This window comes from Melanotaenia boesemani, chromosome 18 (assembly GCF_017639745.1).
Source record: "Melanotaenia boesemani isolate fMelBoe1 chromosome 18, fMelBoe1.pri, whole genome shotgun sequence".
In the NCBI taxonomy this organism is placed as follows: domain Eukaryota; kingdom Metazoa; phylum Chordata; class Actinopteri; order Atheriniformes; family Melanotaeniidae; genus Melanotaenia; species Melanotaenia boesemani.
In genome coordinates this window covers 24,245,217-24,262,042 of record NC_055699.1, presented here as the reverse complement: position 1 = coordinate 24,262,042, position 16,826 = coordinate 24,245,217, and the positions used below count along the sequence as shown (strand labels likewise).

At 41.2% G+C, this 16,826-nt stretch overlaps 1 protein-coding gene across 12 annotated transcripts in view; it reads right to left on the bottom strand.

Annotated features, from left to right (window-relative positions):
- Nucleotides 1–16,826, bottom strand: part of LOC121628798 (receptor-type tyrosine-protein phosphatase mu-like) — a 165,821-nt gene that overhangs the window by 100,494 nt on the left and 48,501 nt on the right. For all 12 annotated transcript variants that reach the window (XM_041968107.1, XM_041968109.1, XM_041968112.1 and 9 more), the window contains exons 3-9: nucleotides 13,647–13,814; nucleotides 13,421–13,530; nucleotides 7,694–7,772; nucleotides 6,930–7,045; nucleotides 6,140–6,314; nucleotides 2,641–2,753; nucleotides 676–856 (exon numbers count right to left, since the gene is read on the bottom strand). In XM_041968107.1, the coding sequence (XP_041824041.1) occupies nucleotides 676–856; nucleotides 2,641–2,753; nucleotides 6,140–6,314; nucleotides 6,930–7,045; nucleotides 7,694–7,772; nucleotides 13,421–13,530; nucleotides 13,647–13,814 (942 nt within the window). The remainder of the gene's footprint in view (nucleotides 1–675; nucleotides 857–2,640; nucleotides 2,754–6,139; nucleotides 6,315–6,929; nucleotides 7,046–7,693; nucleotides 7,773–13,420; nucleotides 13,531–13,646; nucleotides 13,815–16,826) is intronic.

Here is a 16,826-nt window from a genome sequence, read left to right as displayed (position 1 = left end):
TCATCATTATTAAATCAATGACACAACACAGCGTTTACTGTCTATCAGTTAGATGTTTTCTTCATTTTCTGTTCATGTTTTGTAATAACAGGAACAAATAATTTTCTGAAACCTATTTTTTATTCTTAGTATTTCTTAAGCATTTTATAGTCTGCATATCATGAAAGGTTTTTATATGATATAATATATTATAATATAATATAATATAATATAATATAATATAATATAATATAATATAATATAATATAATATAAAAAACCAATGTTTGCAGAGTTGCAGCCATATGACTATTGCACCTGTTTAATTAGCATGCTGATTGCTAATTATATTCTGTTTACGCACACACCTGCAGCATTGTGTGTGTGTGTTCACTAAGGCAATAAACAACTAGCATGATGTGTACTCTGTAGCAATTAGGCGCTAATGAGTGCAGTGCTAACGAATCTGGCTGCTTTAATGACCTCACCGTTAACCATTAACCACCTGATGAGCTCGGTGCTAACGCAGCTCAGCAGGCCACGCTAATGACTCCACCATTAACCTCCTAATGAGATGAGCAGTTAGCCACTAGCTGCTATCAGCAACATGACAAACAAAACCGACTTTAAACTCCAAAGACAAAATATCTGTCATCATGGACCAACCGCATGTTAGAACCACTTGCGTCTTACTCACCTGCACACTTGGTCCGGGCTCTGAGCGGTGGCCCGGGGTTTCCTGTGCCTCCGTCCAGGGGCCTGGTGAGCAGTACGCTGATCTCGTACTCTGTGTCTGGGTCCAGGTGTCCAATCTTGTGGGTGGGCTTATCAACGGGTGTTCTGTCTATCAACATGCCCGCCATGGTCCGGTACTCCACCTGAAAATCAAATTATTGCTACAGTTAAGACCCTCACAGTTGTCACCCCTCCCAGATCTTTATCAATAAAATTTCCTTGTGCACCTTTACACCATAATCAATATTTGGTAAAACCTCATTAGAGACCACTTAAAAAGTCTCAAAAGCTCTAAAACCTCATGATGAAATACAACCCAAATATTGGGACGGTGTGTAAAATAAAAATAAAAACACAATGTAATGATTTCCAAATCTCATCAAACCATATTTTATTCCAAGTGTATTGGATGATGAAACTGAGACATTTTATCGTTTTATGGAAAATTTAAGCTCATTTTCAATCAGATGGCAGCAGTTAAAGTAGTTCCAGGGTGATGTTTAGCATCGTGTAGCATCCCCTCTTCTTCTAACAACTGTATGGAAGCGTCTGGGAAGTGAGGAGACCAGTTGCTAGAGTTTTAGGAGAGGAATGTTGTCCCATTCAGGTCTGATGCAGGATTCTAGCTGCTCTACAGTCCTGGACCTTGGTTGCTGGATTTCTGCTTCCATGATGCTCCAGATGTTTAGTATTGGTGAAGGGCAGGCAGGCCAGTTCAGCAGCCGGACTCTTCTCCTGTGAAGCCATGCTGTTGTGATGGATGCAGGATGTGGTTCAGCATTGTCTTGCTGAAACCTGCAAAATCTTCCCTGAAAGAGACGTTGTCTGGATGGGAGCAGATGTTGCTCTAAAACCTCCATGTACTTTTCAGCATTGATGGAGCTTCAAAGATGTGGAAGCTGCCCACGCCATAGACACAAATGCAGCCCCATACCATCAGAGATGCAGCTTTTCACCTGTCCACTGATAACAAGCTGGATGCTCCCTCTCCTCTTTAGTCTGCAGGACACGCCGTCCATGCTTTCCAGAAACTAGTTCACATTTTCATCCAGGTTTCCACTTTGCCTCAGACCATTTTAAATGAGCTTTGGTCCAGAGAAGACGGCGCTGTTTCTGGATCCTGTTCCCATCTGGCTTCTTCTTTGCATGGTGGAGCTTTAACCTGCATTTGTGGATTTCAGGGTGAACTGTGTTCACAGAGAGATTTCTGGAAGTCTTCCTGAGACCATGCAGTGGTTTCCCGTGGAGATTCATGTCTGCTTGTAATGCAGAAGATCACCTTTATCTAGCTTTCACCATTGGTCTTGTCTTGTGCCCACTAAGATTTCTCCTGATATTCTGAATTTTTTTATATTATACTCTGTAGATGGTGGAATCTTCAGTCTTCAGAATTTTACAGAGGAATTTTTTCTAAAATTGTTCCATAATTTTTAGACCCAATTTGTTTTAGATTATTAAACCTCTGTCCATCTTTACATCTAAAATGCTCCTTTTATACCCAGTTGTGTTACAGACCTGTTGCCAATGAACTTAATTAGTTGTCGAACTCACCTCCAGTTGTTTCTGATTTGCACCAATTACTTTTTCAGCCTTTTGTTGCTCCTGTTCCAACATTGTACATGTTGTTGCCATCAGATTCAAAATGAGCTCATATTTTCCATGAAATGGTTAAAAATCTCAGTTCCAACATCTGATTTGTTGTTTATTTTCTATTGGGAATAAAATACAGCTTGAGGATTTAATTTTATATTGTGGAACATAACTTTTAGACACCGATTGGTGAACCTCTGCTCCTCTTTTTATCTGAGTAGCTCTGCCCAAAGTTCTGAAATTGTACGTTTATTTTCAGAGACAGACCAGTAGATCCTCTAAACCATTAAATGTGAATGTAGATCTGCTCACAGGTCAGAAACAGATCAGTACTCACCTCTCTCTCAATGATCGGCCCGTCTCCATTGATGGAGTTGGCATTAAGTTGGATCCACAGGTAAGTGGCACCAACTGCTGTCAGCTGAGGAGGGGCGATCGGTACGGGGGGCTCTGGGGAAACGAAAGAACCAGGATCAGCTGGACACCCAGAGAATCACACACACCTAACATACTCACACACACTCCTCTGGGTTTCACTGATATCTTAACGAGGGTGGAAGGAGTAAACGAGTTAATTAATATTCGTGACCTTCGGCGAATCACATCAGACCTGGATTCTATTACCCACAATCCCCTGTGGAGCTGCTCTATTTCCTCCTGACCCACTTCATCTCTCTCCCTCTCTTAAACACACACACACACACACACTAAAGTAGGCTACATGTGTAATGATGCATGTTTATCATGTTCAGGTAAGACTCACCTCTGTGTGTGTGTCTGTGTGTCGAATTAAACACACACACAGTTTGAGTGACAGTTCAATCAGAGGTGACCCGTCAGGGATTCTGTGAATCATCGAATCATGTGACCAACAAACATCTCCTCAACTTTTGTTGTGTGTGTTTGCAGAGGGATCAGACACACTATCGATTTGACACACACACAGAGTGGGTGTCTGCGTGTGTGTCAGACCTGTGTCCCAGTATTGATCAGCTCAGCTTTGATTGATCTGCTTTCTTTTGACACACAGAAGAACCAACAGTTTGAGAACCAACAGAACCACATCAGGTGACTTCACCTTCACAGCAGAATGAATGATGAGGCTGCCGTTAGCGGCTAACCGCTGTTAGACGGCAAGAGTCGTTCTGGAGATGAAGAGAACTTAATTTAACTTCTGCTCCCAAACGTCTCACAACAGATCGGCATGATGGGAAAGAAAAATACCCAGAATTCCCTCCAGCAGCTGCAGATGAAAGCGCTGTTAAGAGTTGGCTGACAGCGCTGTCACAATGATCACACCAGGTTTAACATGTCATCATTAACACGCGTGCATGTGTGTGTGTGTGTGTGTGTGTGTGTGACAGGAAAAAGGCTTTTACTTTAGAGTATTTCATCTTCACAAAAACACAGAGAGGCTTTGACAAAACGGCGCCGATTCTCAGCAAACTGACTTTCTAATGAGGCAAACACACACACAGTAACACACACACAGTAACACACACACACGTCCAGTAACATCCACACAGCGCAGTAATGAACAGAGTAGTTTTAGTAAAACTGATCTTCACTTCGTGACAGAATCATTAAAATAAAAAAAACATAAATTGCAGCTTTGATCTAAACAGAGAAAGAGAGACAGATGAGAAGAGGGACAGGTGATGGGACAAACAGGTGAGGAGACAGCTGAGGAGAGGGACAGGTGATGGGACAAACAGGTGAGGAGACAGCTGAGGAGAAGGGACAGGTGATGGGACAAACAGGCGAGGAGACAGGTGAGGAGAGGGACAGGTGATGGGACAAACAGGTGAGGAGACAGGTGAGGAGAAGGGACAGGTGATGGGACAAACAGGTGAGGAGACAGGTGAGGAGAGGGACAGGTGATGGGACAAACAGGTGAGGAGACAGCTGAGGAGAGGGACAGGTGATGGGACAAACAGGTGAGGAGACAGGTGAGGAGAAGGGACAGGTGATGGGACAAACAGGTGAGGAGACAGGTGAGGAGAGGGACAGGTGATGGGACAAACAGGTGAGGAGACAGGTGAGGAGAAGGGACAGGTGATGGGACAAACAGGTGAGGAGACAGGTGAGGAGAGGGATAGGTGATGGGACAAACAGGTGAGCAGACAGGTGAGGAGAGGGACAGGCGATGGGACAAACAGGTGAGGAGACAGCTGAGGAGAGGGACAGGTGATGGGACAAACAGGTGGGGAGACAGCTGAGGAGAGGGACAGGTGATGGGACAAACAGGTGAGGAGACAGGTGAGGAGAAGGGACAGGTGATGGGACAAACAGGTGAGGAGACAGCTGAGGAGAGGGACAGGTGATGGGACAAACAGGTTAGGAGACAGCTGAGGAGAGGGACAGGTGATGGGACAAACAGGTGAGGAGACAGCTGAGGAGAGGGACAGGTGATGGGACAAACAGGTGAGGAGACAGGTGAGGAGAGGGACAGGTGATGGGACAAACAGGTGAGGAGACAGCTGAGGAGAGGGACAGGTGATGGGACAAACAGGTGAGCAGACAGGTGAGGAGAGGGACAGGTGATGGGACAAACAGGTGAGGAGACAGCTGAGGAGAGGGACAGGTGATGGGACAAACAGGTGAGGAGACAGGTGAGGAGAGGGACAGGTGATGGGACAAACAGGTGAGGAGACAGGTGAGGAGAAGGGACAGGTGATGGGACAAACAGGTGAGGAGACAGGTGAGGAGAGGGACAGGTGATGGGACAAACAGGTGAGGAGACAGCTGATGGGACAAACAGGTGAGGAGACAGGTGAGGAGAAGGGACAGGTGATGGGACAAACAGGTGAGGAGACAGATGAGGAGAAGGGACAGGTGATGGGACAAACAGGTGAGGAGACAGGTGAGGAGAGGGACAGGTGATGGGACAAACAGGTGAGGAGGCAGCTGAGGAGAGGGACAGGTGATGGGACAAACAGGTGAGCAGACAGGTGAGGAGAGGGACAGGTGATGGGACAAACAGGTGAGGAGACAGGTGAGGAGAGGGACAGGTGATGGGACAAACAGGTGAGCAGACAGGTGAGGAGAGGGACAGGTGATGGGACAAACAGGTGAGGAGACAGCTGAGGAGAGGGACAGGTGATGGGACAAACAGGTGAGGAGACAGCTGAGGAGAGGGACAGGTGATGGGACAAACAGGCGAGGAGACAGGTGAGGAGAAGGGACAGGTGATGGGACAAACAGGTGAGGAGACAGGTGAGGAGACAGGTGAGGAGAGGGACAGGTGATGGGACAAACAGGTGAGCAGACAGGTGAGGAGAGGGACAGGTGATGGGACAAACAGGTGAGCAGACAGGTGAGGAGAGGGACAGGTGATGGGACAAACAGGTGAGGAGACAGCTGAGGAGAGGGACAGGTGATGGGACAAACAGGTGAGGAGACAGCTGAGGAGAGGGACAGGTGATGGGACAAACAGGTGAGCAGACAGGTGAGGAGAGGGACAGGTGATGGGACAAACAGGTTAGGAGAAAGGAAAACAGCTGTGATGAGATGTGACAGGAAACCAGTGAAAGCTAAATGGAACATGAACCAATCAGTGTCTGAACCCACAGTTATTCAATGAGCATGTGTGGCCTCAGGTCCAAGAAAACTATCAAAAACTCATAATCAATAATCAGTTAATGTGTTGCCCTGAATCCAATGTCTTAATCAGACACCTGTAATCATTAAAAAAAGAAAAAGATCCCAGTTTCATCTGTTTCTGGTTCTTCCATCTCCATTTCATCTGTTCTTTTTGTTGTCATTAAAACCCTGTCAGTCGCACAAACAAACAACACAACAAAAACATAAGCAGCCAATCAGAGGGCAGGACTCACGTTTGACAGTGAGGTCAGCGTAGGAAGACACACCCACACCTCTCTCTGATTGGGCGATGCAACGGTAACGTCCGGAATCTCCCTTCGTCGTGTTTTCCACGTCGAAACTTGCCAAGTAACGCCGAGGATTCAGAGGCTTGGTTTCCTTGACAACAGCCTGTCGACCACCCATACCCTGACAACCAAGAACAAATGACATGTCCAGTCAAAGAGCTACGTAAATACAACAAAAACAAATACAAAACAACAAAAACACAAACAACATACACATAACACACAAACAAAATAATAATAATAAACGCATAAGCAGAAAACGAACAAAAAAAACAAAACAACAAATTTAAATATACACAGACAACAAATACACCACCTATTAAACAACAATAAAACAGCATTAAATAAACAAACTAACAGCATACACAACACACAAAACAATAAACACAACAAACTAAACAACTCAATTAAATACACTCAAACAAACACGGCAATGCCCAAAAAACAGACAAAACAGCAACAATCACAAATCACAGACAAAATAAACACACAAACAAAACAGCCAACATAAAAACACACAACACACACAGAACAACAAACTTACAACCCAAAACAACAAACACAAAAACATAAACATACAAACAAAACAACAAAAACAAACACATTGGTTTCTGTGTGGACTCCTGTTTTATCAGATCAAACATACTGAGAGGAAATGAAACAACTCTGCTGTTTGTTGATGTAAACACTGATCATGTATTGACGAGGTATTGATCAGGATGTATTGATGGATCACCTGCAGGTAGAGCAGGAGGTTGCTCTGCGGTTGTCCGTTAATGGTGCAGTGAAACGCCGCCGTCTGCCCCGCGTTCACCTCCACGCCTTTAATGTGCAGGAAGTGCGGCGTGCTCACTGAGGACACACAAACAGAGGTCATCAGAGGTCACACTGATGACATCATCACCTTACTGACATCACAGGGAAACAGATGATCTTTTTTACCTGACCTCTTGAGCCAAGCAGTGAAAAATCTCTCTGATCCAATCAGAAGATGGATCCTGGAGTTGTTTTTGTGTGTATGTGTGTGTGTGTGTGTGTGTGTGTATGTGTGTGTCTGAAGCGTGTGTGTTTTCAATCATGTTATTGAACAGTGCAGAGGTAGAAAAAAAAAAGTTCAGGTCAAACATGTTTACTTCAGATTTAACCAACACACACAAAAATATCCTGCATGAGTGTGTGTGTGCGAGTGTGTACTTTGTGTTCACAGCACAAAACAGCATCAAAAATTCGAGTCTTCAGACGAGAAGGTAGATAAACAGACCGATGGATCAAAGTCCACGCTAATCAATTTATATTTTAATGAGCTCCCCTGCCTCCACACACGAACACTCAAACACAGACGCACACACAAACACACGGTGACCTTGTTTCTGCAATGCCAGCTCAACTTTTAACATCGTTATCCAAATAAGCAGCCAAACCTCGTTAACCAATTAGGAGCCTGTTTTACAAGGGGCGGGGCCTTTCTGGTTGTGTGTATATGTGTGTGTGTGTACTTACTGCACTGGTGTCCCTGCAGTGTGATGTCCTTGATGGCCAGGACTCCTCTCTGCCCGGTGCTGACCGCCTCAAACACCACCTGACACACAGATCAATATGGAGCTGATCAGTCTGATCAATGATCTGCGCTGATATGACTGGAATGAAGGGTCCAGATGTGGATCATATAGTCCTGTATACATCAAAGGTTTTCTGATAACCTGTGTCAGGTGGAAGGGAAAATTCTTTCCCTTTATCATCTTCAACAGAAAGATGCTTCATACTGTTACCTTGACAACGTATAGTCACGGTAAAAACTCTTCCTCTTTTTATTCGAACATTTCATGTTTCAGGACATAATAAAAAAAATCATCCAGACCTTTTTGTTAAAAAGAACACGACCAGATATTTTGATGCTACATTTAAGGAACTAGCTGCTTTGTTGCAGAAGCGCATTCATGAGAAAATTAAACAAAAAACCTTAAAAAAATTCCAAATTTACTGTATATTTAAGGCAATTTTGTAATATAAATTCAGTTTCAGTTTTTGCTAAAAATGATATGAATCTCTCAATTCTCCATCTGATATCAAACAGTATTTGTTTTAGCATCTCATCTCAATTTCAAATAAATGATAACACAACTAAACACACATTTCTTTGTGTTTAGTTGTGTTATCAAAACTAACACAAATAAAGCCAACGAAACATTTCTAGTTAACGCTCTGATAGATCTCTCCATGTAATTATTACATTTTTGTGCCACTTAGATTTGGCCTGAATGGCAAAACTATAAAAGCTTCTTCCATTTCTTGTATGTAGGTCTTGCTTTATCAATGTCTGGGCTTTTAGGAGGGCAAAAATGTCAGCAATCATAATAACATGACGTCCAGTTGATCATATCTTTCTCCATTAATTGCTATAAAGCTAATAAAAGTATTTACAGCCAGGGCAGATGAGGTCACCTCTGCTGCCACTCCTGCACATGGCTTCGCAGCATGTGCCACAGGTGTCAGAGTTTTTGTTGTCTGCCAACGCACTTTTTGGAAGATGATGTGGGCGTTTATTCCTTTAAGTTCCAGTATGTTGTAAAATACAGCAACAAGCGACCTCACACTACACTTTACAGAATGCGCCCAGGTCATCTGATCCAGAGTGTTGGGAAACTAGTAGAACAGCACAAAATCCTGTCCAATAAAAGCGACTGTCTAAGAGCAAATAAGTATAAATGATCATATTTCTCGTTCCGTTATTTACATTACTGTGTGTTATTTACGTTTCATTTTAACACCTGATGAGGGTGTAATGGAAAATTTACACATAACCCTTATATTCTGTAGACTACACTTTGCATTGTTAAAGCTTGGCTTATGTTTTACTCAGGGAGGAGAATGACTGTGTACCCAGATAAGGATTTAGTGAGCTCCCCTTTCCCCTTTTTTTTTCTTCCTTGTACCAGGCCATGAGGGGTTTACTACAATGACCTTCGACCTCGATGTTATCAGCTCATGCTCTGGCTATATTAACCAAGCACACATGTACCTCCCCAGACTTGTGCAGCCAAAGCTTCTTTGACTATGTGACTCTCATTGCTGATCAGCTCTTAATTAAATACTTTGTTTGATTCTCACTTAGTGTGTGATCTTTGATTAATAAATTCCACTACAAGGGTCAGATAGATTTGTTACGTCCTCATGGATAAAACCAGAGAATTTAAAGAGGATAAAGCGGATGTGAATGAATTTGAAACATGAGCTCTAATAGTTTTTATGCTGATGTAATTACTGACGTATTTTAAAGTTTTTATTTATTCCGAACAATCCGAAACTTAGTCTGTTTCAATAATTCATGTTCCTGCTTTAATGACGAGCTCTTTCCTCAGCTGTGAAGCATTTAGCTGTGACGTTCTCTGGAGAACTCGACTTCAAACAAAAACGTTTCTATCACTCCAGTGTGTGTATGTGTGTGTGAGTGTGTGTGGTACTATTTGGAGTGTGTGCACATTCCAGTCTTATTGTCACAGAAACCAGTGGCACACTTCCTGTTGGCCCTCAGAAACAGGAAGTACTCCTCCCTTCATCCATCCATCCATCTGCTTGCTCTCCTCCTCTAAGCTCTGACTAATTTTCCCTCCATTCTTCTTCACTAGCTCCTTCACTTCCTGCCATCACTCGTTTCCTGTTTTCATCACTTGTTTACTTCTGTTTAATCTTTAATTGTTCTTTTTTCCTTTTTGTCATTTCTCTCTTTGTACTTTACTCTCATTTTTTACTTTCCTCCTGATCTTTCCTTCTTTCTGTTCCATGTGCTCAATCTCTTTCCTTTTTCGTTAACTTTGTCACTAATGAGGTGAATGTGTGGTTGCCATGGTGATGCAGCTAATTAGTGTTGCCTGCTTCGATGATACAATGGCTGTTTTAAACACCCGTGTGTGTGTGTGTGTATGCATCAGATGGAATAAGTTTATCTTCTGTGGTGAAAATCGGAAATTTAACTGGAGGCGGAGCTGACAGATACTTGAGGCAGTGCAATGACTTTTTAACTTCTGTCCTATATTATTTAAAAATTAAACTTATGTTTGTTTTGTTTGTAAACGGAGCAACTTTCCATTGTAATGTCTGCCACTAACATTGTAATTTCCTTTTATTTCCTCCATCTATCAAAGCAACTTCAGCATGTAAATGCAGGTATTCTCAGTTTTATATGAAAAATCAACTATAACTAAAACATTGATATATTAAGGAAGGGGGGGGGGGGGGGGGGGGGCACTTTTGTAATGCACTTACAATACAAAAAAAAAAAAAAATCAAGCACAACTAAAAGATAAATGTTGCTCTCTTTTTCCTCTAGCAACTAGCAATTTTCCCTAACTCTGCGATTAAAGTCAGCCATTTCAGCAAGCAGTGATGTTACGTGCTATGCCGAGGTTTCAGGGTGCATGTTGAATAATCCAGGATGTATTTCTGTGATATACATATCGAGGCTTGTATCATTTCAGATAAGTTATGTCACCGATTTCATGTGAAGCCTCGTCAACCAGGTGGACCACATGACTGGTTCAGGAAGTGGTTCAGATCTCGCTGCGAGCATCTATGCTTGGACTTTCAGGTGTTTCCAAAGGCTAAAGAGGTTATCTTAAAATAAATATAAATTATTATTTATCATTTTCTTATAATATGTTTTTTAATAATTAAAAAAACATGTAATCAAATAACCAAGGCATTGACTAGAGGAGACTCTTTCTCAAAAAGAAAACTAAATTCTTTGGAATGGTTATGTCATTAAGTGGCACACATTCCTGGAACAAACTATCTGTGACCGCCAAGGAAATGAATAATTATTCATCATTTAAAGACAGTCTTAAGCAATCATTTAAAACACACCAACAATGTACCCACCAGCACAGACGGTTTTTATTTTAGATTTTTAGACACATTCTTAACTAGACACATTTTTAATCTGCAACCTTGTCATGTAAATGTGTGGTGTTGTCCATGTCTTATATTGTATTTTGTTCCAATACAGTTAATATATGTTGTCTATGTATTATGTCATTGTATTTGACTGTTTTAAGTCAATTTAAATACCTAGGAGCTAAAGATGGAAATTAGTCATTGGTTATAATCTTGCATATTTACATGAAAATGAACATTAATATACCTGGTCCCTAGTTTGAAATAAATAAACTGAAATTAAAAAAAACATTGACTAAACCCAAACACAGTAGAAAAACTAGTGTTCTGCTTATAGAAACACATTCACTGTCTTCTGCCTGCTTAAACCAATGCCATTTTCCATAAGTGACTCAGAACATGATTATTACCCCTCTGCCATTGTTTTACAGCTGCATGCCACACACTAGCCTCTAGATGTTAACACACTAGTCATTTTAGACGACACCATGGCTGATTCAGTAAAGAAACCCAAGACATTATTGGAGAAAGAGAGGAGAAGAGATATAAAGTCAACATGACTTTTACTGGCTGGAGAGGTCTTAGAGAAAAGACAGGATGCAGGATGATAAATTAGCCGTCGCCAGGAGAAGCCACAATGCAAAAATCTGCAAACGTTCAGAAGTGGAGCTTTAAATAGAAATCTTTGTTTCGTGTATTTACACATATTTAACCCCTTAATGCCTGCATTTATTTACAATGATATAAACTAAAATAAATAACAAATAAGTACAGCAAAAACATCAAAAAGATAAAAGACTAGAATACAATTGAATATAATTAACGGTTAAATAAATAAAACTATGAAACTATATAAATTATTAAACAATTAGTAATAAAAGATAACTCACAAATAATAAAAAATAAATCTATAAATAAAAGTGAATACAATCAAATAAATCATTAAAATAAATTAGATTTTAAAAAATAAAGACTTAAAGAACATATATGTATTTAATTCGGTTTGTGAACATGTTTGACTTGATAAATAAACACCAATCGTATCAAATCCTCACTTATATCCCATTTAAAGGCATAAAGATCATGTAGACGAGCTGTAACCCAACCAGGAGGTCCAGTTTCATCCCGTATTCCACAAATCGGCACAAATTTTCTACATGTGACATGAGGGAATATCTGTTGTTTTTATTTCACATCTCTAACTACAGTTTCAGTGAAATAAATGTCTCGTGAAGTCGTCTCATGCAACAGGTGCAAATCAGGAAGAGAAGGTATATCAGAAAAATTCAGAAAAAGAATAATGGAAAATAAGGAAAATAAAGATAAAGAATAGAAAAATATCAAAAACAGAACAAATGAACAGAAATATTATTTCCTCTTACAGATTTACTGTTTGTGTGGCGCTCCTATCAGAACCTGATGGGTCACGGCCCGCCGGAGGCTTTTCTTCACCTGAAGAAACAGCTGAAAACAACGTCCTGAAACATGAAACCACACGAGCACTCCTAACGTCAAGAACTGCTGGTTGTTCCTCTCAATGGGTGGAAAAGATGTTTTTAAGCACAAAAAGGTTTCAGGGGGAAGAAAAACTGTGTGTGTGTGTGTGGAAGCAATTAGCTGCAGCCCTCATGCGGTTTAGAGATGACAGAGCTTTTAAAGCCACATAAAAGAGCTTTCAATACAGATCAACTACATTCAAAGAGAGTGTGTGCGAGTGTGAGTTTCCGTCCTTGTGAGGACATTCAGTCCTGTCCACACTGTGAGGGACCGTCAGAAAAACCTGGTTCAGGTGAGGGGTTGTAGCAGCTTGGCTGGACCAACAACACGTCAGAGACTAAAGTTCAGTCTGGACCACCTTCTGCTGCAGTTACAACAACATGCAATCTGTGGCAGAGTTTGGACACTCACGTCCATCCAGCATCTTGTCTCGATGGTAGAAAGTCAGATGTTCTCTAGAACATCTCCCAAATATCCTCAGTGGGGTTCAGATGTAGACTATATGTGGATGAGGATGTCTGATCCTCTCTGACCCACTTTGTCACAGTCATCATCCTGGAATATCAGAGCCTGCTCCCCCATTACTGTCAGGAAGTCAGCTGATGTGAAACTGGACCTGGACAACTGAGGTGACCACAGCCCAGAACCTAGAGTTAAATTCAGGTGTGGACACAAGAGAAAAACCTCTACATGCCATTTTATGTATTCCACAGCTGCTAATCAGAACCAAACTTCAGTCATCCTGAAGTCCACCTGAAAATAAAACCCTGATTCTACCAAGTGAGGCTCATCACATTTGTACAGGTGTGAACCAGGTGCATTTGTGTATTTCTGTCTTACCTGGTAGTGATTGGGCCAGAACGTAGACACAGCAAGCTCCACCCCCTTCCAGATGTGGTAGGCGGGGCCAGATGAGTTAAACACTGGAATGCCCAGAGGACTGTTGTTTTCTGCAGGTGAACAAACACTATGAACATACCTGGAACTTCTGCCCCACACACATCTACAAACACAGATGTAATAAATCTGCTTATATTTGTGTGTGTAGCAACAGCGGCCAGCACACCTTTGATGTAGACGTTGAGCGTGGCAGGTGCGATGCCCTCGCGGCCTCCCGCCTGGTAAAACAGGAAGCTGATGCAGTGGGTGTCGTTCTCTTTGAGTGGCGGCAGCAGCAGCTGAGCTCGCTGACCGCTGTACCGACCTGACGTGTTGACAAACAGGAAGGAGGAACCTGAACACAAAAAAGTAAGAGAATGTGGTCAGAGTGGGAGTGGAAACCAAAGGCAGAGCCAGAAAAGTCGTCTGGGGTGGGTGGGGGGGGTCACTGAAATTAATGAGTCATTTTGCAGAACCTGATAGGCTTTAGATGCATTTAATTTGATTCAAGTGTGTTGAAGCGGAATACATTGAAAAACTGTTGGACTCTGGGTCTTGTAGGACCGGATACACTAACACTGTCCTATAAACAGTTATTTATGAAAGGTAACAAACCATTAGTTGGTTGGTTTGACAAGTTTTGCTTTACCTTTTACATTAGATGACCGATTTAGTTTAGCATTATTTCCTAAACTTCACACCATTTAAAAAATGGTTATTTATTTAATGTTATTTATATGTGCCAGCTTTTATCCAGTCCATGTCCCCCATCAAAGATTTTGTAGACCCACTAACAGTCAAACAGTGGATAAAGCTCAGTATAATTTTTCTTAAAATATGTATGTCATACGATCTTGCAATTGTCATGTGTTTTAGAAGATGATTATAAGTATTAAATAAAAAAAACATGTTGAGTAACAATTTAATGATCTAAATAAAACCTTAAATGAAGGATTAGTTGATGTTTATGTTTGAAAATCAGGCCGACAGGAAGAAGAAGGCTTCAAAACGTCAAAACAGGAAGTCTAAAAGTGACAGAAAATAAAAGTCTCATTAAAATATTAAAGCAGTGAATCCATAATTCATCTGCACCACTGATAAATAAATAAATAAATAAACTGACACTGTGTGTGTGTGTGTGTGTGTGAACAAATTGCTCTTTTTGTCGACAGTAGAAATCTGTAATTGGAAGACTTCAGAAAAAAGAGTGGAGTTCACTTTTAAGTTGTGAAACTGTGTGTGTGTGTGTGTGTGTGCGCGTGTGTGTGTGGTCCTCATTACTGTGTGTTCATGTCTCCGTATTACAACTACAGCTGTCAATCATCCGAGCTCGATGCATTCAAGTCGGCTCCAGCAAAGTTTCTATGAAATTCAAATCCCTTGTTGAGTTTTTTAAGTGTGCGTGTGTGTGTTTAAGGGCATCTCCATGGTAACAGGAGGAGAGAAGTGCAGTGTTGTGTGTCCTGTTAAAGCTGTCACTGGATCTGCACATCAGTTTTGCTCCTAAAACACCAGATAATTCAGAAATATCAGAAAGTTCTTCGATGATTTATAGAGATGAGGAAGTTTTCAGATTATTATCCTAAACAGTGATTTATTATCTCACGTGAATAAAGTCACTCAGTCACATCCACCTACGTCTGCATTTGTAGTTTTCGCCCAAGATCATGCCATTCACACCCTGGTTACATCCCACCTCGATTATTGCCTCTTTTCTTTTTGGTTCACCTGACAAATCCAGGCATAAACTGCAACTTTTACTAATTAATGTGAATTTGACATATATGATGAATGTGAACAATGAAAATCTGGAAATTTTTTCCAACAAACACTCTTCCTGAGCTCCCGTAGTTAGCAGCGGGATCAGCCTTCTCCCTGCCGTATCCCACTGAGACACCCAAAGCAAAAGTAAACACAGCAGCTAGCAAGGAGGAGCTCATTCCCAAAAACATCCAGTGTTATCAGTTAGTAGGAGCTGCTTTGGTTTTATACAAATGTTTTTAACCACACATTTACACTCATTTGGCCAGCGCCCCTCGACCATGAAACGTCTCAATAGGGAGTTATTAACCACAGACTACCTGCCAGACACAAGCAGGTAAACTGTATGAGTAACTGATTTTAATGTACTTATAAATTTTGTCTTATCTAATTATTTTGCCTTCTTGATGAGGATGGCGGCCTGTATCAACAAATTGTTGCTGATAGAAAGAGTGGAAAAGAAGGAGAGAAAGAAATAGGAAAAGAGTCAACACCAGACTGACTTTTACTGGCTGGAGAGATCTCAGAGAAGAGACAGGATGAAGGTGGATGCTGGATTAGCCGTCGTTTGAGGTACCACAGTGAGAAAATCTGCCAAAGTTCAGTGGTGTTGCTTTAAATTCTGCATCATTAATATAAAAAAATACTTTTTACCTTCAAGGCTATGAACAACATCAACCCTCCATATCCTTCTTCACTCCAACATACCCAACCATATTTACAGGTCCTCCACCACCATCTGACTTCACCCACTCAGACATAAAACATTCAGATTTTCTCACCTCCTTCAAATCCTGCCTTAAAACCCACGTTTTCAGACAAGGATATTCCCTTTAATGTTGGAACTGGAATGACCTCACTGTTTCAATTTATTGCTGTTCTATTATTTTTATTTCATTATGTTTTTTGCTATTTTGGCTGTTTTGTTTTATGCCTTAATAATTCTTTTATCCGACTGAGTGACATGAAAGATTCCTACAAATAAAATATATTATCATCATGTGATCAAATGTAAGAAAGTGGAAACAAGCATGGGGGTATTACTCTATCTTTAATCAAGAGTATAATCGTTTGAGAGTAAAATGTCTTGTTTATATGCTCAAATATCATCTCTCTCAAAACTCTGCTCTCACACTCAAAAAGTCCCTTCTTGCTCTCAATTATATCGTCTTCCTTTCAAAAATCTGCTCTTCTTCTCAAGTTTAGTGTTGCAGGTTCAAATCTCCTGTCCTCCAGCTCGGTCTCTTTCGCTCAGAATCAGACACATTCTCTGCTATTGGATATTTTTCCCTCTCTCTTCGGTTGCTGAATGAACTGTCTGTCAAACATCCTCCAGCTAATGGAACACTAGATAAACAATAACCGAACCTATCCCAGCATTTTAACAGGTGAGAGGCAGGGTACACCCTGGACAGGTTACCAGACCATCGCAGGGCCATTTCTAAACTATAAACTGAGACAGATATTCTGCTTTTAGGTAACTGAGTTTGTTGAGCATCACCATGATATTAGCTTTGTTACACTTTGTCAAATAAATAAAACATTTAAGTTAGTGTTTATTTCTCTCACAAAATATATAACACAAAGCTAACCTATATTTCCAAAA